Genomic DNA, 26,259 nt, shown 5'->3' on the forward strand with positions numbered 1-26,259 from the left:
TAACAGTTTAAGAAGGAAACTGCACTATTTAGTGATTTCTTAAGATGTCTGAGACAATTCTGCAAGGATTTCTAAAACCAACCAATATTTTGTCTCAGACACTCTTGATAAATGTCCCACAGTGACATCTAGTTCTGCTGTTCTTTAGAAAACTACACTGGTGAAATTGTATGCAGCACAGTGGCATAGTGGTTAGCACACTTGCCAGGGCTCTATCTGCACAGAGTCTGTATGCTCTACCTGTGTCTGTGCGGGTTTCCCCCGGGCACTCTGGTTTCCTCCCATATGCCAAAAACATACAGATACAGATAAGGTAATTGGCTTCCCCCTAAAATTGTCCCTAGACTATGTATGTATCGTGTAGTGTTTGTATCGTAGACATATGACTAAGGTAGGGATTCGATTGTGAGCTCCTCTGAGGGACAGTTAAGTGATAAGGCAGAAGATGCCTGCGCTGTATAAATAATAATAATAATATTAATAATAATGTAGAAACTGTGGATAAACTATGTGTATAAAGTCCTGGGCTGGTTGTCTGATAGATAACTGAACAGAACCTGAAAAATAAAGTTAGCTACTCCCCTGTATAGTTAGAAGGTTCTGGAACCAACAGAGCCTTCCCATTCCTCTCTCGGTCCACTGTTGGTCCCCATGGAACTTATTCGACCAACTGGCCAAACATGCCTTCGGGAATCCTCAAAAGACTTTGGAAGCACTTGTGTCCCTGAGTCCTTCTAAAGACATGCGGGTCCATACTGTATTCGCGCATGTGCAATAGGGATGTGCCCGGCTTCGGAAACACTCAGGGACAAGAGTGCTTCCAAAGCCTTCAAAGAAGTATCGAGACTCGGACTTTCACAGGTGGACAATGGTGGAACGAGGGCATGGAGTGAGGCCTGGGAATGCTCTATGGGATCCAGAACCTTCCCTCTACATACTGTAGGTGAGCATCTAATTTTCTTTTATCAGGGTGGCTTCAGCAATTCTTTAACTGTTCAGCAACCCCATCTATAGCTATACAATGAAATACAGGCCACCCTGACAGCCAGAACAGCTAGCACTGAGTAACAAACATTTACATCTGTTACTTATTCAAAACTACTTACCGGTTACATAAAATACAGAAAAACAGCAATATACTACATACTCATTTTACCTAAATATAAGCAGTAAAAAAATACATAACATTGCATACAATACCTCAGGCTGTTCAGTTGGGGGCGGTATGGGTTTACCATGGTCTTTCCCCTGAGAAAAACAATGTGCATGGTTTTAAGAAAATGTTTGGAAACACCGGGGATTCTTAAAGGATAAATATACTTTCATATTTTTTTAATTTTCAGAAACCTTTAAAGTGACCGAAGCAAAAAAAACAAAACAAAACAAAAAAAACAAACAACTTATGATATAATGAATTATAGGTGTAGTACGGATAATTCATCGAATATTAGTAGCATAGAAAAGGGTCTTATTTTTATTTTCAGTTATATAGTTTTTTTTTTATAACATTGCATTATTCTCTAATATTTGAAGTTTACTAACTATACTCTGAACTTTTTCGCTTTTTAACATAGTTTAAAATACAAAGGGTCATTAGCTCTGCAGTAAAATCTTAAAGGGAAAGTGAGAAGTGTAAACAAAACAATAAGATCTACTTATCTGGGGCTTCTTCCAGCCCCTGGCAACCTATGTGTCCCTCGCCGCAGCTCCGTTCCCAGCCGGAGCCCCGGGGTCAACCTCACCAGGTCGGCATCTTCTGCACCTGCGTGAGGGCGCTCACGTGGTATGGAGCATTCTGTGCAAGAGCAGTACTTCTGCGACTGCGCAGAACTCGTGATCGCATTTACTTGATCGCTTGGAGAGCCAAGCGATCAAGTAAATGCGATCACGAGTGGCACGGCCACACGCTTGAGCAGGCAAAGAAGATCCCGACCAGGCAAGGTCGGCATCTGCACCAGAGGGGACCCCGGACAACCGGCTGGGACTGGAGCTGCGGCGAGGGACACAGACTGCCAGGGGCTGGAAGAAGCCCCCAGGTAAGTAGATTTTTTTTTTAACACCTCGCACCTTCCATTTAAAGAAACAAGAAAGAATGAGAGACAGGTTGAGATAAGTGCTTCAGAAAATAGCATTGCTCTCTGACTGAGAACTCAGAGAAGCTCTTTTGCATAGATAACAAGTGAAGTTTCTTAACTCTTCCTGTCCTGGAAACAATATGAGACTCACATCTGTGCTACTAATGTTCTATTTCTTAGCTGTACTACACATACAATTCATTATATCCTAACTTTATTTTTACTTCAGATTCCCTTTAAAAGCAGCCCAGTATCAATAATTCTATTATAATGTAGTATGTATATAGCATGTCACCCATTTGTGTTAACTAATAAAATAATATATCTGCATTATAGATGAGGGCTATGCTTAAAGAGAACCAGAGACGAAGCACCGTCATGTATTTTATTACATTTATCAGTGGGAACATGACAGTAAACACCTACCCTGCTTTTAGTTTTATTCTTCTCAGTCTAATCTATCTGTTATCAACTGTGATAAGAATCCACCGACAATTCAGTCGAGTTTTGACCTGGAATCACTATAGCTGAGTCACTCTTCTGTGGAGTCTTTTCAAGCCCAAGCCTTCCCCCTCCTGGCTCAAATTTCATGCTTTACATACTGAGAGCTGTGATGATATTGGAGGGGCTGCTGCTGCAGGAAAAATCTCTGTCTAACAGACAAGTGTGGCTGTGTGATCTGTGTGCTCTGTCTGTGCAGCTAGTCATCATTATTATCTACTGTATGCAGTTTCATTACTATGAGAGACACTTCCTACAGGCAGCCACACAGCATACCAGAATATGAAGTTGAAAGCACACAGATGAAAGCCTACAGCAACCCTGCTTGTCTATAGTCTCATATAGCCTAGACAGCACATCCAGAACACCTCATAACCTGGAAGCAGAAGGAATATGAGCCGGCGGCCATATTGGATATTTCCTGGAGCAATAATGGATAAAAAGCACTCAAAAAGGCACACCAGAGTGGCGAAATTATCGGGTAGAGCATTTATTCTTTACAAGCTATCAACTGATCGTTCATCTCTGGTTCCCTTTAAAGATGTGTGTTGAAATATGTACACATATGTTTTGGAACATACTGTGTAATGTATAGAAAATGACATGTTCTTGCAAGCATAGTGAACTAGTGGCTGCAGCTCTGAGCTTTGAAGATAACAGGGGACAGCACTACACAAAATGTTAACACTAGAACTAATAACATCATCTTGCAGCCTTCTGGGTAAGGTACACATATAATAAGGTTACTGTTACATTATAATACTTGTGCTATTTAATAGCAGTTCTCATGACTTGGGAAACAAGATATATTACTGGGGGAATGATATACTCACATCCAGCAAGCCTCTGTATTTCGGCGGAAGGGTGATATCCAAGTCACCAGGTTTATAATTAATGTGTGTTGCTGTAATGTTTTCCTGCAAATAAAACAAACATTCTCACTAGGTTATTTGTCTAATTAAAGGGTACCTGTCAAACTAAACACAGCAGAAAAAGCCATTTCATTGGCTGTACAAGTGCTCATCTAGCCAATTCACTCGGAACAATACATGTTTGGCAATTTAGAGATTTGTTTTCTTACTATGGCAGAATGGGCCACATTCACTAAACTGCAGTAACATTTTCAGGTAAGTAACACTACACACATTGCAGTGGCAATCTACGAGTTGTATACATAACAATGTTTACCAAATGTGCGCTACATGGGGTGTGCAGGTACCGTTAAAACGGATGTGCGCTGCCTGTGCATGGCAGCAACGTCTATTTCACTGCAGTTTTAGGCCCCTGCGTTATCCTGTTTTACTGCAGGGCAACATGAGGACAATGCAAGGCAATGGGGCCAAAAGTGCCCAATGGGCCGTCTGACTTCTGCAGCGACGAAAGTAAGGAAAGTCATTGGGCGACGCAGAAAATGTAAAATATGTTGGCGGGGGTGGTGTGCATGCACGGGATGACTATGAATATGATGTAGAAACCCAGGAATCCCAATGACATACTTCCTGTTCTACCGGGAGTACGTTACTGGGTGAGGAGCGGCGCTATGCATAGGACCTCATCAGCGCACTCTTGCACAGGGTCATATGAATGACGTTTTGTACGATGCAATGTGATGGGGGCGGAGCATCGCACCGCAAACACAATGGCCAGGTGTAACACTTTCATTTTAGCATTTAATTTCCTCCCTGAAAACTCTACTATGTCTGAAATCAGTAACCTGACAGAGGGCATCAATGTACTGATCAGTGCCGTTCTACCCATCATGGGGCCCTGGCAAGATTTACATGGGCCCCACCCCGACCCACACCCTTCTCCCTCCAATTCACTGCAGCATTAATTGACTACTTTTTTTTTTCCATCTCCCCACCTAGATAGTATTAGGTTGTCCAGTGGGGCCCCAAAGCCGTCCCTCCTGTTACATGTTGCAGGGATATGGAGGAAGAAGAGGCGCCCACAAGAATGAAGACAGAAGTACACAGGCCGAAGGCGGTGCATGCCCGCTGAACAGTCAAGTTTGCCCCACTGCAAACACTCTGCCTGGGTCCGGGAGTGGGCGGCTTGGGAAAGACTACTATTCATTTGGGGGGGTTAGGGGGGGTGGGTTCTGGGGCCCTGAGTAATTGCCCAAATGGAAGCGCCGGCCCTGATATGGATATATTAAAGCGATGGCCTCTGGAGTATCACACAAACAGAACACCAATGACATGATCTACAAACTGACTAGACATTCTTCAAACTCATCACCTGTTCCTTGGCCAGTGACAGTATTTATGATCTAAAGTCTATTGTGGGCATACTCCGTCAACTACATTCTTTTTTATAGGACAGCACCAAACAGATTAACCCAATTCTATTTAAAATAAATACATTGGCATGTTCTTTACAAGTAACATCAGCCTCAGATCTGACCACTAGCAAGGGCCCATTCACACAGGCAGCGATGCCAAGCGTTGGGCACAGTGGTGTAGCAGGCTGTGGAGGGGTGCGGAATGACACCGCTTTATTCAATAAAACTAAATGGTGCCGTGAGAAAGCACCCCAAGAATGCACCAGGACACGTTTCTACAGGTTGCTGCAAGGCGCCAGGAGTGGCGTGAATAGCACAGTGTACAGAAGGCAGAGAGCAGGCGGCAGCGGAGAAAAGGCAGTGCGGGCCAGTGAGAACTGATCTCTACAACTTTTATTGTGAACGATCCCTTATGCTAGGAATACACAATGAGTTTTTTGGCAGATTTACTTTCTGATCTATTTTCCAATTGTTTTTATGATCAATTTCCATTCACTTCTATGAGAAAATCGATCAGAAAAAGGATTGAAATCAGATCAGACCTATCGGAAATTATCTATTGAGCTATCTATCTGCTGAAAAAAACTTATGGTGTTTCCCAGCATTAGAACTGGGAAAGAAAAATTTCAGGTCAATTATGCTTAATAAGTCAATCAGCTGAAAACAATAACCAGAAGCAGTTGTGAGGGACGTCTTAATCCATTTACATAATGAAGAAAGCATGAAGAGCACCTGAGGCTACACTTGGGGCAATGCTGGGCTCTCTGCCAAGGGGATATGCTGGACAAACTAAGGAACACAAGAATGAAGAGGGGGTTCCTTTCAAGACAGTACTTTTTAGAGAACAGATCCTGGAAATCCAAGTCATTGTCTAGCCATCTATGAGATCTAATAGGGAATTTAGATACAAGGTCAATTTTACCAGTTCATATCTACGATCGCTTACCGTTACTATGGGACCAGTAAACTGCGGTGATTCTGGCTCATTTGTTGGTGGAGCAGCAAGGGAGCCCAAAAGTTCATCTAAAGCTTCCTCTGACAATGCCTAAAGAGAAATAGAAAGAAGCTGACGTCATGAGAGAGCAAAACTACAACAGCTGCAAGTGAGCAACCTGAGGATTAATATTATTGATTTATATAGCGCCACCATCTTCTGTGGTACTGTACAACACAAATTATAATAATGCAATATAAAAAACTACAGTCACAGTTACAGTACAGGACAATGATGGATTATAGCTGATGCAATGAACAAATCAACAGATACCATTTTACATAATGGTGAAAGATATGCCCACATATAACGCAGCATTAGGAGGGGAAGAGAGCCCTGGCCAATCAGCCTTACAGTCTAAAGGGTTAACTGATAAGTGAATAGGTGAAGGGAAGCTGTGTAATAGTTGGTAAAATTGTGGTTAGTGGCTGAAGTGTCCTAGGTAGGAGAGTATGCTTGCCTGAAAAGGTGAGGTTTTAGATTGCGCCTATAAAAAGGTAAGTGTGGGTGAATGGGGGAGGTGTTGAGGGATGGAGTTACAGAGGAGGGGAGAGGATCGAGAGAAGTCTTGCAGACGGGATTGAGAAGAGGTGACCAGAGCGGAAGACAGAAGACCACTGTTTGTAAAGCAGAGATTGTGTGTAGGATGGTATCTGGAAATAAGTTTATTTAAGCTGGCCACTAACGGTCCAATTTCTAGCGAAAAATCGTTTGAGCGATCAGAAATTCTGATCGGATTGGTTGTAAATAATCTCCATTGGTGGACATCGATTATGAACGAGTAAAAAAAATGTCGCCCGAATGAATTTTCGTCGAACGAAAATTTGGATTTTCTTGGTGGTCATGATAGATAGGAAGCAATGATTGGTTAGTTGATGGTGTAGTGAACGATTTTTCGTCCGATCAGAATTTCTGATCGCTCGAACGATTTTTCGCTAGAAATTGGACCATTAGTGGCCAGCTTTAGATAAGGATGTGCTAAGTTGTAAAGCATCAGGATTTTTAATTGTATCCTTTGTGTAACAGGCAGCCAGTGAAGAGACTGCCAGAGGGGGATTGGGTTGGAGAGGCAGGCGGAGAGGTGGATGAGTCGTGCAGCTGAGTTCATAATGGACTGTAGCAGAGTCAAACAGGTATGCAGAGCAGAGTTGCAGTTGTCTAGACGTGAGATAATCACGCTATGCAATAGAAGTTTGGTACTGTCCTGTGTGAGAAAACGACAGATGTGCAAGATATTTTTTAAGTGGCAGCGACAAGAGGAGGATAGTTTGACAATGTGGAGGTTGAAAGAGAATCAAGTCCAGTATTACACCTAGACAATACGCTGGGGGACGGGTGACTGACGTACCGTCCCACCATTCTAACCTACGAAGTTAATGTTCTGGACTCTCTGCACTGTGCAGATGTAGATGCCCCAGGTAAGTGAAACTCATGGGTTTTTTTTGAGTTAAGGTTCCCTTTAAGTAAGTTAGCTTGCAAGCTAGCAAGTTTAGCAAGCTAGCTTGCAACCAACTTAAGTGGTAAGATACTCACTGCACTCATATTTAGTTGATCAGAGAAAGTGCTAATGGTTAAGCTGTATGTAAAAAGCCTGGTACACACTTTCAGTTATAATTGGCCAATCCCTGACAAATTGTATTCCCTGAATGTAGTATGAGGACTAACAGAATTTGAATACTATGAACAAATTGTGCAAGTAGGCTCTCATACTACATGGAGGTGGTAAAATTGTTCAGTGATTGTCCAATCATAAAAGAAAGTGTGCAGGAGGCTTAGGTAACACACAGTGGTCCGGTTCTGCAGCTTACCACATGTCTGCAGGTGTGTAGCTGACATGCCAGTTTTGAATTGATGCAGATCTCCTGGCTTCAGCAGCAGCTGAGTCACACACAAATACACTTGAGATGCCATCAAAACATCTGCCTACTAGTTTTGGAATACAGATTTAGAAAGTACTAAAGTATATGCACAGTAATCACTGCTGCCTGTAGCATATTTATAATGAAGAAAGCAGAGGCCCCTTTCATATTCCTCACCTCAGATTGTGAGAGTAAACTGAGGGAGCAGTCAAACAAGCCGGTTTTATTTATTTGCTCACACTTATCATAAAAGCAGATTCTGCACATTTGCTTACTGTGCCCTGGTTTGATCTTGAAAAGCCACAGAAGACTGAGGCCTCGGTATGATTCAGACTCTGGCACTTCCGGTTTGCCTCATAACTCCCCTGTACAGTGTGCTGAACTGCTTATTACAGCTGTGATTTCCTCATTCTTTCTCCACTGACACTGAGTGACTCAGGCTAGGGTGTGGTTTTATACTGAGAAATGTACACTGTATGAAGTTCTGTACTGTGAGCAAAGGATTACTGAGGCAATGGGATAATAGTGTTGTAGGGATTACTAAACAGCAATCAGGAATAAATGTGGCCATTGTCACCTCGCAGAAATTTAACACACTTTTATACATTAATATATGAATGGATATAAAACTAATTTGCATTTTTGTAAATCTTGAGAATTTTCTATACAAAGATATGAAGTCAACGAGTCAAAATATATTTTTGAGGGAATGCACAATGCACTTTTGCCTCTTCTAAAAAAACTCATTTTTACTGCAAAAAACTATTGTGCAGGCTGATCACTACTGATTACCAAAGAGCAGCGAGGCCCAGTGGTACTGATACTCTGGGATTTGCTGCTACGTCTCTAGTGGACCTATCCTTGTTAAAGCACCCCTGAACTGGGAAAAAAAAGTTCACTTACCTGGGGCTTCTTCCAGCCCTCCTCAGTGTCCTACAGATCCCATTCGTTGTACCGCTGTCACCCTAAAGGTGGCCACACACGATACAATAAAATGATCCGATTTTACTGTAATTCGATAAAAACGAGCGGATCTCCCGAAAAAAAATCATAAGCTTTTTTTTCATTCGACTGACAATCCGAACGGATTTCCCGGTTTCTTCGATTTTAATCAATCCGGAATGCCAGATATTTTTCTAAAATCTTTCTAAAGATTGTATGGTGTGTGTTGGATTGTCAATTTATTAATATACACACCCTAGCAATTTTCTCAGAGTTTCCAATCATTTTTTATCATAATTGGGGGAAAAATTGAACACACGTGTGTGGTACATTGGTCATATTTCTGAAATGTTACAATCAGTCAGAAAAATTGATTGCAACTCTTAAATTGAACAGATATTTAAAAAATTGTATAGTGTGTGGCCACCTTAAAAGTATCTGACTCAGTTATATGCAGTCTCAGCCGCACTCGTCCTCAACTGGGCTCCCGTGGCCAGGAGCGTTATGCACATGCACGACTGCAGCTTTTATGAACCACACATGTGCAGAATGCTCCCAGTTACAGTTGTAGCTTTACAAATCAATAATAATCATCGAACAGGCACATGGCAGAAAGCGTATGCCCCATAGCGAGCAATAAAGCTGGGCTAGAGACTTTTATTAGGATGACAGCGGCACAAAGGATGGGATCCTAAGGACACTCAGGAGCCTCAAAGACTATGGGGGGCTGGAAGAAGTCCCAGATAAGTGAGAGTCAACTTTTTCGACCCAGTTCAGGTGTGTTTAAAGAGTGGAATAGGTTTCTAGCGTGGCATTTGTCTCTAGCGTGGCATGGGTCTCTAATAAATGTGCAGTTCAGTGTATGTGACTTTTAAAAAATGAATACAAATATGTATAATATGAAAGAGCCAGGTCTGGAGATCAAATTGTAGCTTCCCCAGCCATACTTCCAATACTCAAACAGCGAACAAGATGCATTTCGCAGCCTTTTGAAGCTAACCTGAAGTGAAAATAAACATATAAGAGGATTGTTTGTATTTTACTAAAGGTATGTATAACATAGAACTGAGTCATGTTTTTATGTGCATTTTAAGAGCTCCATTTTAAGACTGAATTCTAAACAGCAGCTATGATAAACATGCCTTGCTGAGCTAAAGAAAAAAATCAGAAGTAATGACCCTTTGAACTTTCCAGCACTAAACCCTTATCACTGTTCCTTTTTACTTTTCAGGAAACCAACTGAATTCAACAAGCTGTTGGACAAGTGTGTGTATTTCTTAGTAGGGTTGCGCTACTTGTACCTAAAGTTATCTCATGTCACTTCAGGTGTGCTTTAACAACACAAAACCTTTCAAATACACATTAACTGTCTTCTTGCTGCTTTAAAGAAAACCTGTAATGAGAAAAAGTTCCCCTGGGGGGGTACTCACCTTGGGTGGGGGAAGCCTCCGGATCCGATCGAGGCTTCCCCCGTCCTCCTCGGTCCCACGGCGGCAGCGAAAAAGCTCCTGGAACGGCAGGGATGTAAACATTTACCTACCCGGCTCCAGCGCAGGCACAGTATCGGCTCTCTGCTCGGAGGTAGGCTGAAATAGCCAATCGCTGCGGGGCCGCTCTACGCGCAGGCGCAAGTCTCCTGCACCTGCGCAGTAGAGCGGACCTGACATAGATTGGATATTTTCACCTATCTCCGTGCAGAGAGCCACAACGGGGCCCCGCTGGAGCCAGGAAAGGTAAATAAGACAGCACTTATCAGCCTTGTCAAGGGAGGATTCCAGGACACTTCGGGGGAGCCAGCAATGGATTGTCTGCCGCTACAGCGGAGGGGGAAGCCTCACTGGGACCCTGAGGCTTCCCCCTACCGAGGTGAGTACCCCCCAGGGGACGTTTCTTTTTGTTACATGTTCTCTTTAAAGCACACCTGTAGGGGAAACGTAAACTAGATACTTACCACAGTAGAGGGAAGCCTTAGGATAATTCAGACTCATCAACCACACTGATAATCGCTAGGACCCTCCTCTTTTTTGTGTCTCCCATCTGTGTACTAGTTTGGCCGCACTGTGCAGGTATAAGTACAGCCTGTGGACGGGACTGCGGCTGTGAGAAAATATTCGAAAAGCTCTTGTCGAATATGTTTGGAGAGTCCCAGCGCTGGATCAGTGCGGTCCAGGGGGTTAGGGGACGCTTTTGGCTCCCTCTACTGGGATAAGTTTTTAACGTCAATATTTTTTTCCTCACAGGTACACTTAAACAATGCTCTATATCAGGTCCTAAATCATATGAAAGTATAGATCTAAGACAGAAATAAGCACATGAAGCAATAAGAAATATCCTTACAGTAGGTGCGGGCTGTGAAGATGCAGAAGGTGCTGCTGCCACCTGTGCTTGTTTTTTCTGCCATTAAAAATAACAAAACATATGATTAGTATTCAAAATAAGATGGTGGTGACTCAGAACACAATACTGAAATAAGTCATGGTTAATTATTAGGATGGGGGCTATTGTGATTAACTTCACAATCCGTTTACTTACGGAGCTCAACTAGCAGTAGTTTATGATTGCCTCATCCTAGATTTATAGGGATGACAGCCAAAGCAGATTATGTGATTCTTACAATGGAAAATAACGAGGTCAGCACCGTGACACTAACAGAAAAGGCAACATGCTGACCTCTGCAGAAGGACAAACAGGTCAATACCTATGTGACAGGGTTTTGCATAGATTATAGCTGTGGTTTTAAAAGTTCAACAAGAGGAAGTTCAACTGACAGCCGACTGGATGTCATCATAGGATAAGAGCTGGTTGACATATCTGTGCAGAGTTGAAGGACTGAAATAATGACTGGTGAGGATTTCACCCCTCCCACAATTTGTGTGTTTTTTCCACTTACCGTGAGAAAAAAAAAAACTTAACTGACAATTACGCTGCTTGTTTGCAGTGAAGAATGGACAAGAAAAAGCTTATGTGCTCACTGCTGCCTGTGTCTCCACAGGAAAGATTTCCCAATATTTTTATTTAGTATTTATGTGGTGCAGAAATCTTCCACAGCCCTGTACAGAGTATATTGTCTTGTCTCTTAACTGTCTTTCAGGGGGGCACACAGCCTAATCCCTACCATAATCATATGTCTATGTATGTTTCATGCAATGTATGTATCGAAGTCTAGGGCCAATTTAGGGGGAAGCCAATTAACATATCTGTATGTTTTTGGGATGTGGGAGGAAACTGGAGTGCCCGGACCAAACCCATACAGACACTGGAAGAACATACAAACTCCATGCAGATAGTGCCCTAGCTGGGATTCAAACCAAGGACCCAGTGTTGCACGAAAGTGCTATCCACTACACCACTGTGCTGCCCATCACCTCCTACCAATGTAATACTGGACAGAATTTCAGTAGAATTCTCACCAAAAGCAAAGACAATAAAAAAATTGATTAAGGTTTCACCATATTGCCATCCTGCCATAATAAAGTTTATTTATGGTCATCTACTGGGTCATAGTACTGGTTTAATTGCAATTGCATGCAAACATCTGCAGCACAAAAGCTAGGCAGTCCTTAATTCATTTTTTTGAAATGTATAATTACTACAAACAGCTAATTTTGTAAAAGTCAATAATCAGGATACAAGTAGTGGGAAGAGTATGTATTGCTAGTAAGGGCAAGAGGTTTCCTCTCCTGCCCTGCAGATGGCGACATAGATACAAGCGTTGTGCCTCCTGTGCCTAAAATGTTAAATATAACTTTTCCTTCTAAGGTATTTGTGATAATTCAGCTGTAAGAGAGCCACTGTGGTTTCCCATGATGCATCATTTCCAAATATGCAAATCATCTGTTTATGCACCTGTAAGCAAGGCTGCACATCGCGAACCACTGATGTATAAGTGAGCCTGTAACGAATACATTTTACAGAGCCACACCAATCCAACATACATACAGCCTGTTCCTGACTTACTGGTCATCATCAGTGCATGGTATGTATTGATATGGTTCTATGGGATAGAACCAGGCTGTCTGCATGTCGGATTGGTGTGGCTTTGTACAATTTATTAGCTACAGGCTCACTATGCACCAGCGGTTCTGGATGTGTAGCATTGCTTCAAGGGTATCAAGAGATGATTTGCATATTCAGCCAAACCACAGTTGCTCACTTACAGCTGAATTATCGCTAATACCTTCTGCTTTAAGAAGCAAAAATTACATTTAGCATTGCTTTTTAACCGCCAGCGCTCTCTGCCCCCTTCAAGAGACTCTGAAGCCTCATATTTCCTATTCCTCTTAAAGCAATAATGCCCTACCTGAAACATCCCATCCCTGCAGCTGAATGCTCACTTAATCACCACGAAATCCCGGGGTAAAATCCACGACTTTCAAAGCTGTGGATTTTGCTGCCCGGGGGAAGCAGAGCTTTGGGCTGTAGCTCTGCCTCTATTTGTGAGGGGCATGAGAGGGGCGGGAGGAGGCGGACATCCATGCAGATTGACGGGAGTAGAGGCAGAGCTACAGCCCAAAGCACTGCCTCTACACAGGGGTCTCAAACTCAATTTACCTGGGGGCCGCAGGAGGCAAAGTCAGGATGAGGCTGGGCCGCATAAGGGATTTCACAAAAAAAAGTAAATCAGCAGCTCCCCCCCCCCTGCATTGATTTTTATTTTAAAATCAAATTCACACTGAAGTGAACTATTTTGCCTATTTTACCTTATAGTTCGCTTCAGTGCTCCCATTACAAGTAATCCGCCGTGTCCCCGCCACAAAACGAGGGCTACAGAGCCCCCAAATCGCCCGGGGGGCAATCCGACGGCATTTCCTGGAAGGGGCAGAGCTTTCAGCTTCAGCTCTGCCCCTCCTGACGTCAATCGCGGCACATCACCGCCTCTCCCTACCCTCTCTGTGAAGGAAGAGTGAGAGGGGCGGGCAGAGGGGGCGATGCACCGCGATTTACGTCAGGAGGGGCAGAGCTGAAGCTGAACGCTCTGCCCCTTCCAGGAAATGCCAGCGGATTGCCCCCTGGGCGATTTGGGGGCTCTGCAGCCCTCGTTTAGCGGCGGGGATGCGGCGGATTACTTGGGAGCACTGAAGCGAACTATAAGGAAGCTTTTGCCGGCGCGGGCCACAAAATATTGTATCGAGGGCCGCAAATGGCCTGCGGGCCGCGATTTTAAGACCCCTGCTCTACATGGAAGCTCTGTCAAAATCTTCACCGGGGGATTTTGGGGGGTGGGGGAGTGGGGGGATTGGATTAAGTGAGTTCAGCCGTGGGGATGCAGCGTTTCTGGTAGGGCATTAATGTTTAAGAGGACTAGGAAAAAAAAAACAGGGTTTTCGTGAGGCTTTAGACTCTCTTTAAGGACCAGAGACCGCTGGTATAAGAAACTGCTGGATACCGACGAATCGCTGCACAGACCTGCTGCAACCGCTATCCATGCCGCACGCTGGGAGCCTCAGGCCACCCACTCTGTCGTCTCAATGACTGCAGACCTCTGTGAGCTGGTCAGGAGCTGCTTTCATTGGTTCCTGACCATGTGATCAAAGCACTCAACTCCCATTGGCTTACATTGAACAGGGTCAGGAGTCAATTTAAATCGGGCTCCTAACCTGCTCACAGGGCTCTGCTGTCATAGAGATGGCAGGGTGAGCCAGCTACAGCATACGAGAGCGATGAGACTGTTGAAAGCGTCAAGAACGCGCGGCGGCAGTGAAGGGACATCTATGCCCTGGCAGATATTAGGGGATCAAAACAGGGCATATATTATAATCACCACCGTCCGTAAGCAGTTAATAGAGAGCTTTTTGGTCTCTTTAAAGCCAATGGGTACCGGTTTTCAAAACAAAAAGTCAGATACTCACCTAAGGAGAGGGAAGGCTCGGTCCTAATGAGCCTTCCCTCTCCTCTCCCGGTGCCCTCGGTGCTGCGCTGGCTCCCCCGTTCGCGTCCGCCGCCGCAGGGACTTTGGAGGTCTTCGGGAGCACTCGGGCTTCCGAAGACGGGCCGCTCCATACTACGTATGCGCGAGCACGTCAGAGGGCGCTCGCGCATGCGTAGTATGGAGCGGCTGCGTCATCGGGAGCCCGAGTGCTCCCGAAGCCTTCCGAAAGCTCCCTTCGGCATGCGGAAGTGGCAGTATTTGACCGAACTGGTCGAATACTGCCACGGGGGATCCTGCGCGGGACCGGGCACCGGGAGAGGAGAGGGAAGGCTCATTAGGACCGAGCCTTCCCTCTCCTTAGGTGAGTATCTGACTTTTTGTTTTTAAAACTGGTAAAGATTCACTTTAAGCCTTTTATATCACCATGAGATCTGCGTATTCCTGCATAAAATGTATAAAAGCTTTCTGTCTTGTCAAGAGATATAACGTGATATTACAGCATGATGTGACAGTATAAGCATTTAAATGTTATACTGCAGCTCAGGGTTCCAAGGGTTACTTTTCACATTAGGAGATAGTATACAGCTCTTACATAACACCACCGAAGCACAGCAACCATACAGACATCTGCATTAGAAAATGACTTTTACCTCTTCTAGTTTTGGCTTCTCCTGTTCAGGGGGAGCCGGGGAGCTAACCAAATTCGATGACAATGCTTCAAGCAGATCATCGTCACCAAAGCCCTGTGAGGACAAAACAAGAAAAGGCATAATGATGACTTATAAAGTAGCAACTGAAAGAGAAACTCCAACCAAGAATTGAACTTTATCCCAATCAGTAGCTGATACCCCCTTTTACATGAGCAATCTATTCCTTTTCACAAACAGACCGTCAGGGGGCGCTGTATGACAACTGTATTGTGGTGAAACCCCTCCCACAAGAAACTCTGAAGACCGTGGTACTCCTGGCAGTTTCCTGTCTGTGAACCTTGTTGCATTGTGGAAAATGGCTGTTTACAGCTGTTTCCAACTGCCAAAAAAGCATGCAGCAGCTACATCACCTGCCAACAGTAAAAATGTCACCATGTAATAAATGTCAGGGATTTAAAAGATTTTACAATGGGCAGACACTGACTAAATCATTTATACATAATTATTGTAAACATGAAGCACTTTTTTTTATTACATTATTTTCACTGGAGTTCCTCTTTAAAAAAAACCTGAACTGAAAATTAAAGGTCAAAATAAGCATACACAAGTCATACATACCTTCCATGTAGTCTACTCCTCAGTGTCTTTCTCCTCTCCCGCGTCCTGTTTGTTCACTGTGATCAAGGGAATTTTCCGTCCTCCATTTTGAAAATTGCCATTACCCATAACAGCTTTCTGGTCAGCACACAGTTAAACTGTAACATCGCCCACTTGAACCATAGGGAAACATGGACATTACCTGGTACATCAGTTTTCCTCTCAGCTATAACTGACAGCAACTGATATTTTACTGACAGCAACTGATATATCTCAGATCTGACAAAATATTGTCAGAACTGGAAGGGATCATTGTCAGAAGAAAATGGTGAGCGTCTGAGAGGAAATGATGGCAAGGTAACTATGCAATGTTCATTTAAAGTTACCTCATGTGTTTATTTTAAATATTTTTACTCAGTACAGGTTCTCTTTAAATATACAGAGTATACCATTCCTCTATTCAGGTCCAGAATAGGCAGAATAACACGGCTGCAACATCAAGTGAAGATAATCATGAAGATCTTGTGTGCAGCAAACAGATAAAAAATGAACCCAAAGCTATGTACACAGATTATTCAAAAGTGTGGGTGGAAACGTCGAACAAACGACAGATTCAGTCAACTCAGCTGACTGTTGGGCAGATATCGGCCACATGTGTGCAATGTTGTTCAGGACCACTAACAGACAAAATTGATCAGATTTTCGTATTGATACCATCAATCTTATCGGTTAGGAAATTTTCATCCCTTTGTAGTCCTGAGCGATCATTTCCGATCGTTCATATGATTGATCGGAAACAAAAAATAGTTTGGCGAATTGTATTGTTAGTGGCCATCATAACAGAGATTCCGGCCAAAGCCACACATCCCTAGTGGCGGACAGCCAATGAATTACCCTGGCACTGCCTGGGATCACTGCTGGTACTGCATTCTTATTAGTGTGGTGCTCGTCACTGACCTGACAGACTGCCCATAGTAGCTGTGAGAAGGGAGGGAAACTCCAGCATGGCCAGTGATCTGTAAGTTCCTACTATGCATATTAAAGTAAGTCTTTTTGCTATTTGGGCCAGTGCACACCAAAATGCGCTAGCATAATCGCAAACGCTTAGCGCTTTTTGAAGTGATTTTTTTAAGGCGATGCTAGGCATGTGCCTAGCGATTTTCTAAGCATGCCTAGCATTTTTATATTTTGTTACAGTAGAGCTTCTGTAACAAAAAAGCTTGGAAAATTGCTCTGATTTAGCGCTTTTCAGAGCGATTTTCCACTTTCCTATAGTTAACATTGAGGCTGAATTGCCTCAAGCTGGCCACTAACTGTCCAATTTCTATCGAAAAATCGTTAGAGCGATCAGAAATTCTGATCGGAAGTGAAATATTGTAATACATCGTTCACTACACCATCAACGAACCAATCTTTGCTTCCTATCTATCACAACCAACAAGAAAATCCAAATTTTGGTTCAACGAAAATTAATTCGGCCGACATTTTTTTCACTCATTCATAATCGATTGTGTCCACCAATGGAGATTATTTACAACCAATCCGATCAGAATTTCTGATCTCTCGAACGATTTTTCGCTAGAAATTGGACCGTTAGTGGCCACCTTCAGAAATCAGCAGAAATGCTGCAGGACCCGAGTTTGCATGTGGGAAAAAAACCGAATCGCTCTGGTGTGCACCATCCCATTGAAATACATTAGCCAAGCGCTTTTCAAAACGCTCAAAAACCGCTCTTGGTGTGCAACAACCCTACGAGTGTTTTTATAACTGCATCTCCTAGAAGTGCAATTTACCTTGTACCTAAACTACAAGGCTTTAACTGAGGATCAAACAATGCTTGTGGGAACCTTATGCTGGGTACACACTATGAGATTTTCTGGTCGATTTACTGTCAGATCGATTATTTACAAAATGTTCGATTTGCTTTCCGATCAATTTCCGAGCATTTTCCGATCTATTTCCTATTGAAGCGAACGGAAATCGATCGGAAATTGCTCAAAAATCGATCGGGAAGCAAATCGAACATGTTGGAAATAATCGATCTGACAGTAAATCGACCAGAAAATCTCATAGTGTGTACCCAGCATCAGAAAGGCACACAGACCACCGGCACAAATGGAGATTTCATTTAAGAAGAGACCACAAATACAGAAATAGGCTGTTAATAGGAAGATCTGGACTGTGGGATTGCCAGTCCATATTATGTTTTTTTATTTGGCAAGTAGTTGTAGTGAAACACATACTGAACAGTTCACTCCACATATGAAGACTTGTAAAGCAAGATACATTGCATAGTAAGGGCCCTTTTCCACTAGCAATCGCAATCACAAATCACAAACGCCAGTGATTGCGATTAATTCTGTTATGCGATTGCGATTTGCGATTTTCATTTGCATTGCATTATCATTGTAAAAATCGCTCCAGCAAGCGATTGTGATTTGCGATTAGCGATTTCCAAATCGAATCACTGTAGTGGAAAATACTTCTCGTGATTTCTATGATAAAGTGACAACCCTAGCGATTTAAAAATCACTAGCGATTTGCGATTCAGCAATCGCAATCGCTCTAGTGGAAATAGGCCCTAAGGTTGTGGTAACAAAGTTGTGGTAAAAGTTTTTGTGCTTTATTTAAATTTTGCAATGGTGTCATGTAACCTGACAGCTCTGTTGCTAGGTGTGGATATAACTCTTCTAGTTTTTTTTTTTTTTCTTCAAATAAAAACACAAGCAGTAACAACAATGTAGCTTAAAAGTCCTTAGCCTACATAAGCAAATGAGTAGAGATGGTCATGCCTAGAACTTCTGGAGCATGTGATTTGTTTGATCAGCTGATAGATTTGCAAAGCTCTGATTTTCTGTGATCAAATTCTGCTTTAGCACATCATCATGACTACCAAATGAACCCATTAGCAGATTCAAAGGAATTATTTGGTTTGAGATAGTGCACTGCTTTTGACCTAGAACTCTTTGTGCTGTAAATTCTTGGAATGCTTTGATGTCTCTCTGCTAGCAGAAGATATAGAAACTGAAAGCAGAAGTGCTCTGCTACTGTCTCACACTGCCCTCTACTGACAAGTGGCCATAAATATGCATTATAGCAGTACTAATTAGTAGCAAGGAAATGTAACAAATAAGAAAATAAAGTGCTAAAATAATTTGGCCTGGATGCTAAAACGTTAAAGACTTACATATCTATCACCTGACCAAACTGATCCCATGTTCTCCACCTCCTACACATAACCATCACTAAAATGAGGCATGAATCAACACCCTGGAACAATTCTAGTTAATAAGGTAAGTTTACACTACAAGTGTAAACATGTCTAAACCTCCAAACTTTACATGTCAATAATATGAACAAGTAAAGAATTCTGTCACCTCCTCAGCAGCTGCCTTTGGTGGAGGGATTTCGGGTTTCTCTCCTTTACCCTAAAAGAAAGGTAAAATAGCGATTAGAGTCAAATGCCAATGTCCTGAGCCTATATAAGATATAAAAGGGTGAATCAGCTTCCTGGCACTCAACCTAGCTAAACGGGAAAGATTACTCTACAAGTAGAGGCATGTCCATTATGCAATTAACCAGAAGATTCCAAACACTGTATATAATCTAAATAAGACAAGATTTATGTCACCTTATTAGCTGGCTTTGGTTCAGGTGATGAAGGCTTTACTCCTTTACCCTGAAAGAAAGGTAAAGGGCTTGATTCACTAACCGGCGCTAGGCCGGTTAGGAGGCCCAACACTTTGTGCACACAAATGAGAGTGTTAGCTAGTTTGCGCCCACACGTCACACACAAAGGTGCGACGATAACGTCGCACCGATCGTGCACTATATGACCTTTGTGCGCACAATCAGTGTGACGGTATCGTCGCACCGCACGCCGTTATCGGCGCGAAGTTATCGTTGCACCTTTGTGCGCGCAAGCGTGCGCGATCAGCTGCTTAGTGTCCACAAACCCTCTGTTCACTCCAGCGCTAGTACTTAGCGCCAGTTAGTGAATCAAGGCCAAAATAGCAGTTAGAGCCAGATAGCAATGTCCTGCGCCAAAGATATAATGGGGCATAGTCACTTAACTGCGGTAATCAGAATAATGTCAGTAAAGTCTTGTGCACAAAGAGTAGAGTGTAATGCATGTAATGTATTGCACTCTGCTCTATTCATCATAAGGTAAGACTTTACGCATATTACTCTGCTTACCGTAGTTTACTGAATATACCCCAATGGATGAATCAACTTTCAGCACTTAACCTAGCTAATCAAGAAAGATGTGGAGACATGGCCATTACCCATTTAACCATTAGATTCCACACACTGTACATAATCTAAATAAGACCAGATTTGTGTCACCTCATCAGCTGGCTTGGGTTCAGGCACTGAAGTTTTTTCTCCTTTACCCTGAAAAAAGGCAATGCAGTGATTAGAGTGGTTTACAAACAGTGGTGGTAATTATTCCACCAGGCTTCAAACTTACATCCAGCAGGTGTCTGTATTTTGGTGGTAGTGTTGTTTCTCTCTTCCCTAATGCTTCTAGATGTTCTGATGAAATAGGTGATTCCTTTAATAAAAAGGATAGAAATATTCAGTGACTGGACCTGTTTAAGACGTAAACGTTTATGAAAATTGGGAAAAAGTCTTAATGTTAAGTCAGTAAAGGATACCCTCAAGCAAGTAGTCCGATACACATTGATTAGCACGAGGTTAAGAGGATAGAGGGCAATTTTGAGAAACCACAATAGTTGTAAATAGTTAAAAAAAAAATAGTATCCAGCTTTATTATATCAAAAGTATAAAACACTCTTTCCAGTAAAAACTTGGTTATCTGTCATCAAATGAATCTTCAAAGAGTTAACTCAAAAGCTCAATAAATATATCATGAAGATCATAAATTGATGATTTTTGGCAGAGATGATGACTCTTTATATAAACTTTATTTACAAAACTTTTCAGGGCATATTCACAGTGGAACACCGCGTTCTAATGCAACATTAAAGTCACAACCCGTCTGCGTTTAGAGGTAACGCACTGCAAGCATTGAGTTATCACAACGCTACATTTTTCAACGTGACGCTAACGTCGCACTGTGAACGGCCCATAGGATTAGCATTGCAGTGCGGTAAGCTGCGTTATAAGACTTTATAACGCAGCTCTGCAATGTGGCACTGTGAATGCGACCTCAGGCAATGGTACTAGTTTGTTTCAGATCACTATTCAGACCTTCATCAGGCCTCAACAAAACAACTGTGCTGTGTTTGTAATGTTGCACATTATGAAGCACCAGCCAGCCCTTCATTGTGGTATGATCAAACAGCAAATAGCAAGAGATGCAGTTCTCTGATAATTTTATATAGAGGACCTTTATATACACATTTTACACATTTTATAACAGCAATTCATATTACAATGGTCATATTGATGCATTTCAAATTATTTCTGAATCCAATTGCATTATGGGTATTCTTGAGCATTAGTCAACAATCTAGAGTGCACTAAAGACCACCCAACAGCCTCTTTCCATCACATCGATTCCTTCCTTCTGTGATGTCTGACAACTGAGGAGGCAGAGAACTATATAGGATATAGACAGAGATCTAGATATAGATCAGGAGGGAGAGGGAGAGAAAGAGAGTGCTCTTTTGGGTTTCAATACCACCTCTATGCTGATGACACCCAAATGTATTGTTCTGCCCCAGACCTCTCCACACTACTATCAAAAGTCCCCAAATATCTATCCGCTGTATCTACATTTATGTCATCCCGCTTCCTTAAACTCAATATGAGCAAAACGGAGATTGTAATATTTCCACCTTCGCTCTCTGTTCCACCTCCCACTGTCACAATCAATGTAGAGAACACCCCAATAGCATCAACCCCCAAAGCTCGTTGCCTAGGGGTAACTCTGGACTCTGAGCTCTCCTTTAAATCACATATTAACACTCTAACTACCTCCTGCTACTTCCATCTCAAAAACATTTCCAGAATCCGTCCCTTCCTTTCACAAGAAGCAACTAAAATGCTTGTGCATGCCCTAATCATCTCCCGTCTTGACTACTGCAACACCCTACTCTGTGGTCTACCAAAAAGCAGATTGGCACCTCTCCAATCCCTACTAAACTCTGCGGCCCGTCTCATCCACCTCTCTTCTAGATCCTCTGAGGCAGCCCCTCTCTGCCAATCCCTCCATTGGTTACCAGTTGCCCAAAGGATCCAGTTTAAACTTCTCACACTGGCATACAAAGCTCTACACAAGCTATCGCCTCCATACATTTCCTCTTTAATCTCCAGATACCTCCCCGCTCGGACCCTCCGTTCCTCACAGGAGACCCTTTTGTCCTCCAGCCTAGTCACCTCCTCTCACTCTCGCATCCAAGACTTCTCACGGGCGGTCCCTCTCCTTTGGAACTCTCTCCCTCAACCAGTTCGTCATGCCACGAGTCTGGAAACCTTCAAACGTACTCTGAAAACACACCTGTTCAGACAAGCCTATAATTTGCTATAGGCAGCACTGAAGGCACACTGGCTCACCCACTAATCCTTGTGTTTCCTTCCCCTTTGTTTCCTACCCACTACCCTCTAGATTGTAAGCTCGCAAGGGCAGGGACCTCCTCCTAGTGTTTCTCATACTGCTGTAATTTTAACATATGTATATGTACCAACTACATATCAACTATGTATGTATCTGTATTTACTCTATTCAATGTCATGACTGTACAGTGTCTTGTATTTCTTATGTATATTTGTTCCCCATTATTTGTTTGTACTATGTACAGCGCTACGGAAGATGTTGGCGCTATATAAATAAAAAATAATAATAATGAACAAACCTTTCCAAGAACAATCTTTTAGAATTTGGGTGTAATTATTTTCCCTCCACCACCTCCCTCCATAATATTCAGGTATCAGGGTGTCATCTTCATCCAGTTATCAAATTTTCGTTTCAAGTTTACACCTCAGTTATTAACAGTAACTAATAATAATAATAATAATAATAATAATAATAATAGTACTTACTGTGATCTCTGGCCCAGTGAATTCTGGAGACGGTGGGCCTTCCTCTGGTCCCCCCAGAGTATCAATTAAGGAATCTAAAGCTTGATCTTGTTCACTCTAGAGGTCAGAAAAACAATACATGTCAGAGAAACAAGTACTTTGGTTAGCAGGTGCATTACCAAGTAAAATTAGTGACACTGATTTTTGCTTTTATACATTATTATACATTTATACAGCATTGACACTTTTGCCCTGTACAGAGAACACTGACCGATTCGAAACGGTTCCTCAAAAGGGACTCAAACTATCAGTCTAGTCCTAGTTATGTGGATCTAGCCAAGGAACCAACCAGTATGCTTTTTGGGGCATGGGGAGGGAACCCACGGGAGGGAAGAACAAACTCCATTGAAGATAGTGTCCTGGGTGAGATTCAATCCTCGAAGTTAAAGAGCTAAAGGAAAATCTTCAAGTCCTTAACCTGCTGGGCGTTCTGATTCCTGCGGCCGTTGGAGGGTTTCTTCGCCCGTTTTTTTTTTATCATGTAGCTAGCCTAGTGCTAGCTACATGATTCTCCCCTCCCTGCTCCCTCCCTCCCAATCGCCCGCCGGCGATCATGCCCATAAGGAAATCCCGTTCTGAACAGGATTTCCTTTAGGGCTTCCCCGTCGCCATGGCAACGAACGGAGTGACGTTATCGACGTCGTGACGTCACATGAAGTCCCGGATCCACCGCTTAGCGCAGCCTGGCAGCGAGTGGCCAGGCTGCGCAAGGGGTTTGCGGGGGGGGCACCACTTTCGCGGTGAGTAGCGGCGCATCGGCGGCGATCAGGTAAGACACGCAGCTAGCAAAGTGCTAGCTGCGTGTTTAAAAAAAATTATCCAAATCGGCCCACCAGGGGCTGAGCGGTGCCCTTCGGCGTCACTGTAGGAGCTCAGCTCGTCCAGAATGCCAGGGAGGTTAATATACATTCATGTAAGTCATTTATGTGCTGCTCCACACTTTTTTTGTAGATATAAGAAACTTGTCTTTCAATGGGGCCGATTCACAAAAACATAAGAATTACTCATGTAATTACATTACTGCATCAGGTACAGTATTTGGTGAAAGTTCTGCAAAGAATATATCAATATTTTTGCTGCCTGGTTTCCTGCAGTGATAATATGTCAGCAACAATGCAGAGATAACATGACGGTAATAGGCGGGAAGATGATGCTTCCCCTCAGTGGTATGTGATACCTGCATTATTATCACTGCCATTCTGATGACAATACTTGAGCTGCAGCCAGTGAGAACACGAATCACCCATTTGTTCATAGAGAATCGCTTTCCTTACCTGGAAAGAAGAGTGATAAGGCAGCACAGTAAGGGTGCCCATAAAGCTACCCAACTTGTGGCCAGATTGACCATCCGATTTGACGATCCGATTATAGAATCTGATGAAAATGGGTGCCGAAACAAGCTTGCCTGAATAAGGATTGCAAAGTATGGACATGCTAGGAAGATCTTGCTTGAAAGTGCATGGCAGTAACAACGTTTGTTATCGCTACGACTCTCTAACGCAACTGACCCCTGGCCTCTGTCCCTTAGTGTAAAATGTCACCTTGTAATAATGAGGTCCTATGGATTTAATCAAACCACAAGTCCCGTGATAAGTTACAAGATCTGGCCTCACCTTGCTCGGTTCAGCAGCAGTCTTGTCCGCACTCACTGCTTTCTTAGCTTCTACTTTCTCTGCTTTCTTATCTTCTACTTTCTTTGCTCTCTTAACCTTGATCGAATAAACAAAAATGGTTAGCAAGAATGTCATGAAGAAAAGACGAGATACTTGCATGCACAGAATACAAAGATACATCAGGACTAGTGATGGTCATGTCTAGGAGAAGCATGTGATGAGTTTGGTCAGTTGATAGATATGCAAGTCTCTGATTTGCTAGTCATGATCATGTGATCAGGATGTGATCATAGGTTTGCAAATCTATCAGCTGATAAAGCAAAATACATGTTTCTCCATGAGTTCTCCTAGACATGACCATCACTAACCATGAGTGAGGTTATGACATAAAGATAAGACAAAGAAGTACCGTAGATATGCTTATTATTGTTAAATAATAATTAAGTGATCATTTTTATTTCCAGGCACATCAAGTTGAAGGGTAGGGCTTCTAAATTTATCTAACCAGACATATGATACAAGCGATCCTTTGGATCACAATCTATTTATAGTACATAGCACAGTGCTACTGTGTACAATTACAGCACGGCCTTAAAGGAAACCAGAGACGAGTTAGGTTAAAAGTTTTATACATACCTGGGGCTTCCTCCAGCCCCATCCGCACGGATCGTTTCCCGCACGGATCGTTCCCACGCCACCGTCCTCAGTCTTGTCTAAGTACTGTGCAGTACTATTCGCCGGAGAGATACGTAGAGAGCGCACTGCGCTTACTCAGACAAGTCTGAGGATGGTGGTGTGCGAACGATCTGTGTGGATGGCACTGGAGGAAGCCCTAGGTATGTATAAAACTTTTAACTTACCTTGTATCTGGTACACTTTAAGGTGGCCACACAATACAATGAAATGACACGATTTTACAGCAATTCAATAAAAGAGAAAAAAGAAATTCTACAGAAAAATCAAAAGCTTTTTTTTTTTTTTTTTTTTTTTATTCCAGTGAAAAATCCAATCGGATTTACTTTTTTCCCCAATTTTTCCCAATCGGGAGTAGCAGAAATTTCGGATCAATTTTTTGCAAGATTGTATGGTGTGTGATAGATTGACAATCATGTAATATAGAGACGCACACAATTTTTTTCAGAGTTTTCGATTTTTTTTTTCACAATTTGGGAAATATTGAACACACCACTGACAATGGTCAGATTTGTGAAATGTTACAATCATAAAAATTGATTGTAAATCTTGAATTGGAAAAAAAAAAAAAAAAAAGTAAAAAAATTGTATGGAGTGTGGCCACATTAAAGAGACTCTGTAACAATTTTTTCAGCCTTAGTTCTTCTATCCTATGAGTTCCTATGCCTGTTCTAATGTGCTGGGGCTTACTGCAGCTCTTCCTAATTACACTGTCTCTGTAATAAATCAATGTATCTTTCCTCTGTCCTGTTTGTGGGGCTGAGGCTTTGATTGTGTGGAATGTGCAGGGCTGCTTGTGATTGGTAGAAGCGATACACACCCTCTGCAGGCCCCCTGCATACTCACACACTATGCTTAGCTGAGCCTATTAGAAGCTGGTTAGTTTGTTTGTAAACACTGCCTAAAACTGTTAATTACAAGCCAGGATTGCAGCAGAGAGTGGCAGAAACAGCACAGAGGGGCACAGGAGAAAATAAGGAATAGAATGGTATGCTTTTTAGTGTAAGAATATTAGAGTACAGATTCTCTTTAAGGCTTCTTGCACACAGGGACGTTACAGACGCACGTTAGTGCAATGTAACACATGGGAGCTGTTCACACTGCCCACGTTGCGTTACATTGTAACGCAGCAAAG

At 42.7% G+C, this 26,259-nt stretch overlaps 1 protein-coding gene across 1 annotated transcript in view; it reads right to left on the reverse strand.

Moving 5' to 3' along the window:
• Nucleotides 1-26,259, reverse strand: part of CAST (calpastatin) — a 242,816-nt gene that overhangs the window by 41,229 nt on the left and 175,328 nt on the right. Inside the window, exons 9-18 of the mRNA XM_068247496.1 lie at nucleotides 24,432-24,527; nucleotides 22,780-22,875; nucleotides 20,243-20,326; nucleotides 20,119-20,166; nucleotides 19,149-19,199; nucleotides 15,175-15,267; nucleotides 10,993-11,049; nucleotides 5,807-5,905; nucleotides 3,410-3,493; nucleotides 1,201-1,248 (exon numbers count right to left, since the gene is read on the reverse strand). Coding sequence (XP_068103597.1) covers nucleotides 1,201-1,248; nucleotides 3,410-3,493; nucleotides 5,807-5,905; nucleotides 10,993-11,049; nucleotides 15,175-15,267; nucleotides 19,149-19,199; nucleotides 20,119-20,166; nucleotides 20,243-20,326; nucleotides 22,780-22,875; nucleotides 24,432-24,527 — 756 coding nt within the window. The remainder of the gene's footprint in view (nucleotides 1-1,200; nucleotides 1,249-3,409; nucleotides 3,494-5,806; nucleotides 5,906-10,992; nucleotides 11,050-15,174; nucleotides 15,268-19,148; nucleotides 19,200-20,118; nucleotides 20,167-20,242; nucleotides 20,327-22,779; nucleotides 22,876-24,431; nucleotides 24,528-26,259) is intronic.

The sequence above is a fragment of the Hyperolius riggenbachi genome, chromosome 1, assembly GCF_040937935.1.
Source record: "Hyperolius riggenbachi isolate aHypRig1 chromosome 1, aHypRig1.pri, whole genome shotgun sequence".
Lineage (NCBI taxonomy): Eukaryota > Metazoa > Chordata > Amphibia > Anura > Hyperoliidae > Hyperolius > Hyperolius riggenbachi.